Raw genomic sequence first — 13,352 nt, 5'->3', positions numbered from 1 at the left:
AAAGCTAAATAATTTAATATTGCATATAATTATGTGGAGAGTATCAACTATTAAAAGCAGATAGTAATAACCACATTACGGACTAAGGAGAAAACAACAGACAATTAATTAACCAACCAGTGATATTTCTGGAAGTTTACTTAGGAAATTATGTTTTACTATAGTTACAACTACATACATGCCAACATTCTTAAACTAGATAGAGGCGGATTTTGAAGGGAAAAAAACAGGAAACTTTATTTTACCCATTGACGAACATTAAAGCAAAGGTGATTTTAGCCAAGCAGACTGCTAAAATAAAGACGGAATAAAGTTTTCTCAGCACTTACCTGGTGTTATGTCTTTTTAACACTGGCGACGATTTTTGCATGGGGGCAGCCACACCATCATCCCCAGCTGTACTTACGACGCTACAGCAGTACTCCAGGACAGTGGTAACTTCAAGAAGATCTCCTTATTTCTTCTTCCAAGGTACTGTTAAGAATTTTTCTCTCCTTCATGTTGTGGGTATTGTGCCCCAGCCATCGTCTGCGTAAACTCACAGAACTTTTAGCTACCTTTGACATTCCTCTGAGTTTCCCTCAGAAGGCACGCCTACCACACAGCTGCATAATCAAGTACAGCTGACTGGAGATTTCGTTGTCTCGTTCTTCAACTTTTGATTACGGCTCGTACAAGTTTATTGTACTAATATTCCATCAGTGGGACATATACGCACAACCTTTATTTTTGCTGACTGCTGGCGAGAGATTTTTGTGGTTGAGATAGAGGAGGCTCTGTTCCTTGGCATCGGCACTCTCTATTGAGCAAAATTATTATTCCTGTATCTGCACTGTCTCCGCTGTTCCGCTGACGGAGTCTTCGTGGCCAGCGTTGCCTCAGCGCCTCCCTGTCGACACCAGTTGTCCTCACAGTGTGTGGAACAGAGGCGCGGCGGTTGCTAGTTGAGGCTACACTCCCTCTTCAACTCTTCGTCCCGCTTGACAGGATTTCCTGAGTCGTCACTCCGCTTTTTTTCTGGGCGGGAACTTAACTAAGATGACCCGCGTCTCCGCCTTTCCCATTTCCCTCACGGAGCGAAGAAGCAAAGACGGCCCCCGGCTCCGCCTTCTCGTTGCCAAGCGGAGCTAGTTTTATTAACTATTTCACAACCGAAATTAGCTCCATTTGCTCCGCAGCCTCATCTTGTTTTCGCTGATGGGCAGAGATGCATTGGTTGTCTGTCATTTTTGGGAAATTTGCATTTCTGCCGGCCTGTCACTGTACGCGGATAGGCACAGCTGCTCACATCCTTTCACAGTGTGGGAGCCTTTCTTATTTTTGCTATACTGTGAGGTTATTTTGCTACATGCTGCCTGTTTTTCGCTAATAGGCACAGCTATTTTCCTTAAAAATCGAAGTGTGGGAGCTTGGCTCCGCTGCTTTCTTCTCAGTGCATTTACCCTTGGCAATTTCTTTATTATCTGCCTGTCACTGTACACTGATAGGCACAGCTTCTCTGTTTTATCTGTTGCACGTTTTTTCGCTGACAAGCACAGCATTATCACTTGTCTCTTGTTTTCGCTGACAGGCACAGCTTGCTTGTCATGATCTATTGTACGTTATTTCGCTGACAAGCACAGCATTATCACTTGCTTTTTGTTTTTCACTGACAGGCACAGCAAGCTTGTCGCCACTTCATTTTTTCTACTACTTATTCTTCACCTGCTTCTACGTTACTTTTTCAATGGTTCCTTCCTGCACCATGGCTGCTCTAAATTTGTCCTTACCGCCTCCTTTCTTAAATTAAGTTGGGGAACCTGTTATTCCTTGGAAAGGATCGAGGAAGATATTTGAGTAGTATCTAATAGCCATTGGGGGGGACAAATGTTCTCACTTCAGAAAACAGCATATCTTGCTTCACAACTTGGGAATTGAAGGCCGCAAAACCTTTAATAATTTAAAAGACTCTGAACAAGAGGATGATAAAGGGGATTGAGATTTCAATGTTTATCTAGCGACTGTAAACAAGTTGGAAAAATATTTTGGTCAAGCCATACATGTTGTGTTAGAAAGACACACTTTTGTTTCAAGAGTGCAAGGAAAAAATGAAAAGATTAGACCCTATATTGCTGTACTGAAGGGTTTATCCAACACATGTGATTTTGAAGCTTTAACAGACTCCCTCATCAGGGACCAATTAGTTAGGTGCATTAACAACCATAAAATACAAGAAAAATTACTGGCAGCGAACCCTGATCTTAAACAAGCCATTGAAATTGCTTTGGTAATAGAGCATGCTGAAGAGTGCCTTAAAGAAATGAGAGTAAATGCTGATTCATACAACAAAGTCAATGCCATCACTAAACAGGAGAGTAAGGAGAATTCCAAACAAGACAAGGATTATAAACAAATAACCAAAGGGGTGCAACTTTTAAAACTAAATGCTACAGGTGTGGCAACCCAGCACATTTGGCAAATAACTCTTCCTGTCCTGCCAGGAATGTAACATGTCACAAGTGTGGACGGAAGGAACATTTGGCCAGAGTGTGCTGTGATATACATGATAAAATGGTGTCCATGATAGAACAAAGTATACCTGTGGAGACCAAACTTGTGTTCCAACTAGAAAACAAAGATGATAGTGTCAAATTTCCAGAATCTTGTATCACTCTGGATAACAAACAAGTCAAAGTCTATGCAAACTCATGTTCACTGTATACCCTACTGGAGGGCAGAGTTTTTGATGAAATGTTCCCCAACAGATTGAGTACACTTCAAGCTGCTGACACCAAACCAGGAGGTTATTATGGTGATCCTATTCCCCTAGTAGGCATGACCACCATTTTGTTTGCATACAAGGGCAGGAGCATGGTGGGTGAGGTGTATAGCACTGAAAAAGAATCCAAACTTTTAGGGTGGAAACACCAAAAAGAATTGGGCATGAAACTTGACCCCAATAGTCTGGATCAAGTTCTGTTGGTCGATCACTCTGTATGTGGGCAAGACATCTGCGAAGAATTCCCAGAAGTTTATACTAACAAATTAGGTCTCCTAAGAGATTTCCAACTTCATATGAAACTAAAAGACAAGGCCAAAGTCATTGCTCAAAAAGTTAGGCCTATTCCCCATTTAATGCAAGCTCCTTTCCAAAAAGAGGTAGACCGTCTACTGCAATTGGGTGTCATAGAGCCTATTGAGACCTCCCAATGGTTAGCTCCCGTTGTCATCACGACCAAATCAGCCAGCAAGGATGTCAGACTTTGCGCTGACCTCAGAGACTTAAACAAGAATATTTAGGTAGACAGACACCCACTACCGAGGATACATGAGATTTTAAGTCTCATCAAGGATGGCAGTTTTTTTAGCGTCCTTGACTGATCCTCAGCATACCACCAGGTGGAACTGCATCCTGAATGCCGTCACCTCACCTCATTCATCACTCCACTTGGGGCATTCCAGTATCTCAGTATGCCCTTTGGATTGGCCTCAGCTGCAGCTGCATTTCAAAGAATCATGCAGCATGTCCTCAAAGATGTTCCTGGCATTTTGTGCTTTAAAGATGACATTCTCATACATAGGAAAGACATAAAAGAGCAAGATGACATGTTGAGGCAAACCTTGCACAAATTGAGTAAAGCTGGCCTAACCCTGAAAAAAGAAAAGTGTCAACTTGGGGTAAACTCTGTAGAATACCTAGGCCATACACTTTTCCCAGGATGGCATCAAGCCCAAAATGAATTTAGTCGATGCCATTCTTAATGCTCTGGCTCCTACCAATGTAGAACAACTGAAGTCTTTTTTAGGCCTATCTGAGTACTACTCAAAATTCATCAAGAACTATGCCAGCTAAGTAGAACCTCTACGCAATTTACTCAGAGATAAAAAACCTTTCGTATGGGATAATGACTACCAAACTGCATTCATAGAAATTAAGTCATGTATCACCAATGCGCCTTTCATAGGCAGATTGGACCCTACGAAAACTACCTATTAGTCCACCAATGCCAACAATAAAGGGTTGGGAGCCAGCCTCACCAAGAGGGCTGGGGACATAGAGCAAGTGGTTGCTTTTGCCTCAAGGACATCAAAAGGAGAAGAACAACACTACTCAGTAATAGAAAAAGAGGCTCTGGCGTGTTTCTGGGCCATCAAGCATTTGAAAACTTTTTTGTGGGGTATACCTTTCACGGTCAAGACCGACCACAAACCCCTCACCTATATGTTCACAACCAAAGGGTCTTCCAGGACCACACCTAGGATAGCAAAATGGATCTTGGGGTTAGAAGGTTTCAATTTCAAAGTAGAATATGTGCCTGGTAAACACAACGTGGTAGCTGATTTCCTGTCTCGTGCTCCTCTTAATGCAAGTACAGACACTCAAGAGGAGGCAGATGGGAATGTGATTTTAGAAGTAGCAGTCTTCGACAAGAAGATTTGAGAGGACTGCAATGTGCTTGATGAAACAGTAGCTCCTTTAAAAGAATACATTAGGGGTGGATGGCCTGACAAAAAGAGCACCTTACCTGAAGCTCTCAAGAAATATTGGGAATTAAGACTTGAATTATGTATATTCAATGATGCTATCTATCGTGGAGAAAAGGTAGTACCTCCCATAGGAGTCAGAAACAAAATTGTGAATCTAGCACACATGGGACACTTAGGCCATAGCCTAACTGAAAGCAAGGTATGTGAGGACTACTGGTGGCCAGGGATGGATGCCATGGTTGAAGAATTAGTAAAAAAAACTGCAATGAGTGTGCCAAAAGTGATAAAACACTGACAGTAAGGAAACCCCCTTTGCCTCCTGTTCAAGTCCCTACTTGCAGTTCTTCTTTTTTTTTTTTTTGTCCTCATACACCATGAAGGGCATTCTTGACGGGAGACAAAACGTCCCCCCTCTCAAACAGCCAACCTGTTCCAGTCCCTGACTCCATGGTCCGTAGAGAGTAGGAGAGATGGGAATCCCACAAGTTGATACTGTTTTCCCAATCCTCTTCTTTTCGCACTGCCAACGGAACCCAATGTTACTATGGAGACTTAGGACCAACAGTGCCCAGGTAAAATCACAGGACCACCATTACCTATTTTGCCATGCTGCTAGGGCCGCCCAGATCTTATTATAACTTGAGCTATCACAGGCCATATCTGATTCACTTGTAAAGATTATATGTTTCAGGCATTCCGTAAAGGTTGGAGCATTTTCGTCTTTCCAGGCCCTGCATATCTCGCGCCTTGCCAGGATAACAACATAAAAAATATATTTAAAGGCTGAGTCTTTAAGGTTGTAATTCGTCGCAAGGCCAAGAAAGATAATCCCTGGAGTTATCTCCACTTGTTGATGTAACACGTCCTCCAAAAATTCCGGTATCTTGATCCAATAATTAAGAATCTTCGGGCAACCCATGAACATATGAAGGTCGTCAGCAGCTGGGTGCATACACCTAGGGCAATGATATTCTAAGCCTGTTATCTTAGCTTTTCCAGGTGTTAAGTATACCCTATGTGTAGTATATAGATGATTTCTCTTAAGTGATGCAGGTTTAACGACTGCCTGCAGAATAATGAAAGAGTCGCCCCAGATTCCCTTAATTTCATTAGAGTTACAACTAATGACATTACCCCAGAGTTTTTGAAGTTCGGATTCAGTCACTCCTCCAGTTTCTAAAAGGGTCCAATACCAAAAAGAAACCTCCCGTTTCCACTCACCCCTCCTTGAGACTGAATCAAATTTGGAGCTTAATGCTTCAAGGTCCCAGGATTTCGTTGCCCACCATCCTGATAACTGGTAATACTTAAATCTGGTGAGTGTCCCTCCTGTCAAGCCCGAGAGGGACTCCCAACTCAGAAGCTGCGAATCCTTCTGCAGATCACCCCAACATGTTATGCCTGCCATTTTTAAAGGCAGATAGAGTTGATCTTTGAGGCAATCAGGGGTACCAGGGGAGTCCCAAATCGGGGCCTGAGATGTATAATAAGGGATTTAAAAACGTTTCCTAATGTATAACCAGTTCTTCAAGGCAGCTCCCAGAATCTTGAGCCTGACTTTTTTTTATAAAACTTCGGATCTCCAAATTTAAAAACTCTTGTCCCTGAGGGATGTCATACAACAAAGCCTGAAACAATAACCCCAGTGAAGATGCATCCGTCTTGTTGGCCAATATTCTAAAGTTTTTAAAATGAAATGAGTGACAGTACGTGAGTAGATCTGGTAGGGCTAGCCCCCCCATATTTAAACTTCTCCTAAGCTTTTTCCAGGAGATTCTAGAGGACTTGGTGTTCCAAATAAAGGAGCCAATTTTTCCCTGCAATTTCGCAATATCTGATGTCATAAATGATAACGGAATTGAGCTGAATAAAAAAGTTATTTTTGGCAATATAATAATTTTTATCGGGTTAACCCTTCCGAAGATATTTAAAGGGAGGCTTGACCATCGCTGAAGCAAACCACAAACAACCTTGGAGACTCTGGTCAAGTTGACTTTAGGTATATCTCCAACTTTCTGGGCCAGATGGATCCCCAGATACCTCATACGAGGCTTAGCCCCTTGTGTCCCGATGTCTTGGTTCCATTCCATAATCTCGGTCTTATCTTTGTTTATTTTATATCCAGAGATTTCCCCAAATGATTCTGCCTGATCTATTAATCTGGAGATAGCTACGGCTGGATTAGATGTAAACATAAGCAGATCATCTGCATATAAATCAAATCTCAACTCCAGATCTGCAATTTTAAAAGGTTTAATCAATGGGTCGGAGCTGAGCTGACAAACAAAAGGTTCAATATATAGATTGAACAATAGGGGTGACAAGGGGCATCCTTGTCGGGTGCCCCGAGCAATTGTAACCCAATCTGTTAGGGCGCCATTCACTAAAATTCTTGCCCGAGGGCAGAAATAGAGAGACCTAACGGCTGAAACAAAATTATTGGGAAAACCAAACCCAGATAGGGCTTCCCATAAGTATGACCAGTTCACCAGGTCAAAGGCCTTAGCGGCATCAATGGCTACTAAAGTCAATGGAAGCTTCTTATCTGTTGCCACATCTATTGCCGCGATAGCTTGAAAAGTTAATTCGTTCAACTGTCTATCAGGGATGAAGCCCCTCTGATCCGAATGTACTATTGTTTTAATGATTCTTGCTGTTCTAGCTCCCCGCAAATTTTTTATAATCAGTGTTTAAAAAAGAAATGGGTCTATAAGACTCAATTTTTAGCGGGTCTTTATCAGACTTTAAGATCAGTGTGACTGTGGCTTCAGACCATGATTTCGGTACGATCTCACCTGATAAATAGATTCTATTAAACAAATTTGTTAGGACAGGGACAACCTTTTCAAGACCTACCAAATATAACTCTATTGGGAGCCCGTCTGGGCCCGCTGCCTTCCCTCTAGCCATTTTCTTAATTTGAGTTTTAACTTCGCCCTCTTGTATACTCGAACACAGAAAGGCTCTATCCGACATAGATATCTGAGGCAGCCCTAGCTGATTCAGCCAATCTTTAGCTCTTTGAGGTACAGAGCAGGTGTCTTCTTCATAGAGATCTTGCATAAATATTCTCGCCTCCTCCCTAATTTGGTCGTCATCATATATGATGGCTCCTGTACTACTCTGGGATAGGCTTTTAATTTGATTCCTTTCCCTTTCTACCCTGGTTTTCCAGGCTAGAAAGGAACCACATCTTTCGCCATAGGAAACATTTTGGAGCTTACTGGCATCCCACCTATCTTTTAAAATTTTATCCAGACTAGCTTGGAATTCTGCCCGTAATCCGTCCAGCTCACTTTATAGATGTAGTACCATATTCGGATGTTCTACCGATGCCATCTGAAGCTCTTGTTCTTTTTGCTTGATCTTAAAAAGACGCTCTGCCTCCAACCTCCTCCTGAGCAAATTCCTGCTAATCATCAGTGTACTTAATGATCCTCTAAGGAAGGCCTTAAATGCCTCCCAGACCACCTGATCAGTTGTGGTACTGCAGTTATACTTAAAATATTCCTCTGCCTGGTTCACCAAGTCCAGCTTGACTTCTTCCTTTAGTAATAAGGATCTATCCAGGGTCCACCTTCTCTGAAATACTTTTTGCTTAAAATTAACTGCAAACTCCACTACAGAATGGTCAGAGAGTAGTGTTGGAATACAAAGGATAGAGTCTACTGCTGAGAAAAGGGATTGGTCTAATAAAAAGAAATCAATCCTGGAATGATGTCTATACTTCCGGCTATAAAAGGAGAAGTCCTTTTTTAAACCGTTTTTTGCTCTCCAAATATCTATCAGATTGAAGTCTTTAATAATATTCCTCAATTCCAGATGTGATTTACGTGGAGGGGCATATTTAACCTTTGAAGTACGATCTAAAAGTTCATCCAAGATCAGGTTAAAATCTCCCCCTAAGATAATAGGTGTTGCCGTATCAGAAAGTCTCGCTTTTAATTTTAAGAGAGCAGCTGGAGCATCCTGGTTAGGCCCATAGTAAACTGCACACACCAATGGGGAACTCTCTATTACCAATGATGCTACCAGCCACCTCCCGGATTTATCTGTCTCGAACTTCTCTACTTTAATCCCAGCGTTATTTGCAATTACTATTGCCACTCCCCTAGTGCTACCTTTTTGTTCGGAGCAGAGAAGATCTTGGACCCATCTGAGTTTACCAAATCCTAACTTACACTCCTCTGCCTCTAGGTGCGTTTCTTCAAGCAGGCACATATGAGCCTTTGAATTCCTCAAATATTCACACACTCTAGACATCTTTCTCGTATCCCTCAACCCATTGACATTCCAGCTGATTATCTTGATTTTATTAGAAATACTGTTCATCTTGGCGCATCCTTAAATAGGCTAAATTTTGCTCCCACCTGCACTTTCTCCACCATTGTATGAGGACTAATTTTTTCCATTTTTGCCCCGGTCACCCGTGCCCCACGACCACCCTCCACCCCCCCGAGGAACCCTCCCTCTTCTTCTTTGGTGATCTTAGTCGCCTATCGGGACCCCACTTGATCCAATACCAGGATCGACCCTCTAAGAAACATTTAACGTGTAAAATCCCACATGTGCTCTGACCCTCTTTTTCTTCTTTTTTCTCTTTTCCCCCTTATCCACGCTTCTTGTACACACATATGTACACACATATGAATATCCTATATATATATATTTTTTAAGTTTCAATCTATTATATATATATTTTTTTTTCTTTTCTTCTCTCTACCTCTATCCTAGTTCCCTTCACCACTCCTCCCAAACCCATACTTTCCCTCCAATTTAATACACTTCCCGTGCACTCAGATGCAGGCATCACCTTCCCAGGAGGAAAAAAAGAATAATTTTAAAGTGAATTCTCTTTCATCAAAATCAGCAATGAATCTACTTCTTGAGGGGAGGTGAGGTTATAGGACTTATTTCTCCACATCACCTTCAGTGAGGCGGGAAATTTCATCTGAACGTGTGCGCCAAAGCTCCTCAGATCAGACATCCTAGACCCCAATTCCCATTGCCTTTGTGCTGTAGCTCTACCCACATCAGAACGGATAAGGTATTTTTTAGAATTAAACTGGAGAGATGTATCAGTGAGTGCTCTACCCAGTATCAGATCCTTAACTGCAAAGGTATGGAAGTTAACTAAAAATTTTCTGGGAGCTTTTCTGTCTGGGTGTTGTCTAAAAGGATCTCTATGCGCCCTTTGAATTTCTTTTTCGAGGTCAATATCTGATCTGTCTTTAAGTACTCCTTCTCTAAGAAGTTTACAGATCAATGATTTAAAATCACCGTTCTCGGCCCCCTCAGGAATCTTTAAAAATTTCAGGTTATTCCGTCTAGCTTGAATCTCTAGCCTCTCGATGTCCATTTGGAGTGACTTATTCTGGGCCTTCAGTCCCGCAATGTCTTTTATATGTACTTGACCGCTTCCGAGAGCGTAGCGACTTCCAACTCCAGGGCCCCAGTTCGTTTACAGATGTCATCCAATTTACTTTCCAAATTTGCACACTTCTCGTGTATCCCCCTTTGGTTTGCCTCGGAGATCTCAAACTTAGAAAGAAGGTCTCCTCTGAGGGACTGTAGAAGTGACTGTAACTGTAGGTGTCCGCCACTCGGATCCTCATGCCTCCCCCCCAGAGCACCCTGGTCAAGCCTTTCCCCTACTTCAGCATCGATAGAGGGTAATGAACCTAAAGCTGACGGAGGAGGACCTGCTGTAGATTTCTTAGTGCTATCAATGACCCTAGAATCTAAATCTTTAACTGATTGCTGAACTAGGGTAAAGATAGCAGATTCAGATTCAGGCAGGGCTCGGGAATCAAAAAACTCTAGCCCAGAAGGGGCCGTCTCTTCCATCTCTAGATCCGGGTCGCAAGTCAAGGGAGAATACCGGTTTTCGATGGAGATTTGAGGAATAATCCGAGCGGGAGAAGATGGTGGGGGAACCCCCCCCCTGGGAGCAGCCACTTGCTCCATTATCTTAAAGTAAGATTTTAGCGAGGGAGTGGGTTTTACTGGGGGAGCAGATTTTTTCAGAGTCTTACTGTTTTTAAACTCCCCTTTCTTTATATTTTTCCCTTTTTCTCCTTCCTTTTCAGAGGCGTTAATGGGACTACTGCATCAAGCCCCCCTTTGCCCCCCTGTGAGACCAATAAATCTTCTCTTTGAAGTTCCAGCTGAGAGCGAAGCTGGTATCTGTTTCTAACAGGCAGCGCTCTTTCCCCGCTCGAGACTTCTATAGTCGAAGTCTTTTCTCTGATTTTAGAACATAGGCCAGGGCCCGGTTTTAAGATGGAATCTAAGCTTTCAGAACTTAGTAAAGAAAAGTCTCTTTCCATTAGCAGTACCTGAGGCGCCCCTGGTTTACTCCGCACACCACCTTCTCCGATAACACTCTGAGAGTTTTGCTGCATGCGGCCTTTCCCAGCCCCCTCTGGCCCCACTGACCGTATCACCGCAGCTCCTCGCTCCTCAGGGGCTCGAAAGTTGATCCTAGCGGCCGCCGATCTAATTTTCTTCCATAGCCTTGCCCGATGCCTCCTGCAGCTACCACCGGTCTCAGAGACTGCAAACCCCGCCTCTGCTGCTACCTCGGCTCCCATACGGCTTGCAGGGCTCCTCGGTCTTAGCGCCGCCCCTCACAGCGCCACCGACCTCGGGCAGAACACTGCAGAGGAGACAAGCGGAAAGAAAAAAACGGTCAGAACAACATCAAAAAAAGACGGGTGCAAGGTCTCCCCTGCATTCTCACCGTAAAGTCGGGATCAATTCATCAAGAAAAAGCGATCGATACTCCGGATCGGATCGGAGCTCCCGGCGACCGGCGTCAGCCTGCCGCCATGTTCCTCTCACGTCATAGTCAGTGTATCTGGACACTTCTGACCCATTCATGCCTTCCCTACTTACAGTTCTGCTGGTGGAAAAAACCACCAGTATACTGGGTGCACAGCACTATTACAAGTATATATATTTCACAATTTTAGCATCAAAAGCATCAGATAATAAATTATTGGGTGAATAAAGCAAATGTGTCATTCTAGTATCAGAAAATAATCAATTTATATACACACAAGGAGAAAAAAATGACAACCATATTCATAAACATTGCGAAATCATTTGCGTTCAATGATGTTTACACAAAAATAAACAAGATTCAAAAGAATTTAAGTTGTACAATGAGCATAACATATCATCTTGCCCAATGCATTTCGGGATATAACTATTCCTTCTTCAGTGGCCTATAAAAAACAATGACAAAACTACGGTAAAGAATTTATCTAAGTAGCACAAATAAACAGGTAAATCAAGAAATGGCTCTATATACAGCGCCCAGCAAGGGAGAAAAAAAAAGCTGATATGCGTTCAATCAGAGGCAAGAAAGAATGTATCAAAGAATGTAGTTAATCGCTGTGTGAAATAGGTAGAAAAGAAGAGAAATTAGTAAAGATGCCAATGCCACAAGAAGTACACGAAAAATCACCCAAATTTGGTGTGTATTGCCTCTAGTGCAGTAAGTACTGGCAATAAAGCTGCTGTGTGACAGAAAGATCATTACATACCATGTGATTCTTAATAACCGTGGTGGTAATCAATGCGTATATTGTATCTAAACTTACTCAATAGTTGTGAGCTGAGATGATGTGTAAACAAATCCAAGCGCAACTCCAATGAATCACAAACTGTGCTGGGAAATAGAACAACGACCAGGGTCAGCTAACCAACTGACAACCAAATAGAATTTAATTACCAAATGAAGAGGGGGATAGAAGCGGGATTTACTTAGTCACTCCAGAACAGGATGGGCTCAGAGAATGAGAAAAATTTCCTAAAGATTCCGTGTATAACCTGAAAACGCGAATAAAAGGTTTTGGGTGGTATTATAATCGAGCGTAAAAATAAAAAAGGAAAAAAACTAGATTGATAGTGAAAAATAGTGCTTACCAAAGATGTGGCTTGGAAAAAAGACCAATCACAGCGGAATGCGAGGGAAAGTCACTACTGTTCTGTTAAAATAATCTGTGGAAAAAACCCAATGTTGAATTCTCTAATGCAAATGCTAGTAGTCACAGCGACACTAATGAGGCAAGGGTGTGCTTGAAAGTATCCACTTACTTGTTGATAGAAATGGGACTCCTATAATTCTAGATGTGACCTAATGTAGCGCAAATCTGTGCAGAGAATCGTTCCTGCCGCAAATCGTTACCAGCTATACAACGCCGACGACCTGTTTAAAACTAATGAACTCGAACTGTTCCTGCCCCATAATAATGAAAATAGAAGACGTACCCGCAAGTAATGATAACAGTCACCATCTTAGAATGGTGTTGTTAATGTGATACTAGAAGAGTTATATTGTATGGGGATGACTACCCTCGCACGTTTATCTAAAGCGAAATGTGTGGAAGATTATCAGGTGACAAACTGATAAGAGGAGGAAATATTTCCAAAATGTTAAAAATTATGAATTGAAAAAACGCGAATCGACCGCTGTCTGCAAATGTTTCCCAGCTGCCAATATAAGTGTGGTTTGTTGTATAAGTGAAAACTAAGAGCTGAATGAACTTGGCTTTTACAACCTGAAGTGGCAATAAAAATTATGTTAACATATATTTGTGAAGAAAGGTTATTCCCAAATAAAATCACAAAATGCAATAAAATTAGATGAAATGAAAATAATTTTTTTATGTTTTGAATTATAAACAACTTACGCCCAGGTAACAAAATTATAACTAGTGACTTGTGAGTGTTGCCAAAAACAGAACGCATATGTACAATCTACTATTACATATAGACAGAACATTGCCTAAAAATGGAGGTATATGCAGTCAGTATATCACAAGTAACACTGCATCTCAATTTTCTCATTGAGACAAATGGTGCCAAGGTCTGTAAAA

General features: G+C 42.0%; 1 protein-coding gene across 2 annotated transcripts in view; it reads right to left on the bottom strand.

Annotated features, from left to right (window-relative positions):
- The window catches only part of CCDC43 (coiled-coil domain containing 43), a 212,280-nt gene extending 199,576 nt beyond the window's left edge, over window positions 1-12,704 (bottom strand). Inside the window, exons 1-3 of one of the 2 annotated variants that reach the window (XM_085646727.1) lie at window positions 12,571-12,704; window positions 12,400-12,474; window positions 10,806-11,125 (exon numbers count right to left, since the gene is read on the bottom strand). In XM_085646727.1, the coding sequence (XP_085502853.1) occupies window positions 10,806-11,060 (255 nt within the window). In that variant the 5' untranslated portion in view covers window positions 11,061-11,125; window positions 12,400-12,474; window positions 12,571-12,704. The remainder of the gene's footprint in view (window positions 1-10,805; window positions 11,126-12,399; window positions 12,475-12,570) is intronic. The other variant, XM_085646729.1, reaches the window with a different exon arrangement.
- Between the last annotated feature and the right edge of the window lie 648 nt (window positions 12,705-13,352).

The sequence above is a fragment of the Triturus cristatus genome, chromosome 1_1 (genome assembly GCF_964204655.1).
Source record: "Triturus cristatus chromosome 1_1, aTriCri1.1, whole genome shotgun sequence".
NCBI lineage: Eukaryota > Metazoa > Chordata > Amphibia > Caudata > Salamandridae > Triturus > Triturus cristatus.
Note: the sequence above shows the minus strand (reverse complement) of the source record. Positions and strands in the feature narration are given on the sequence as shown.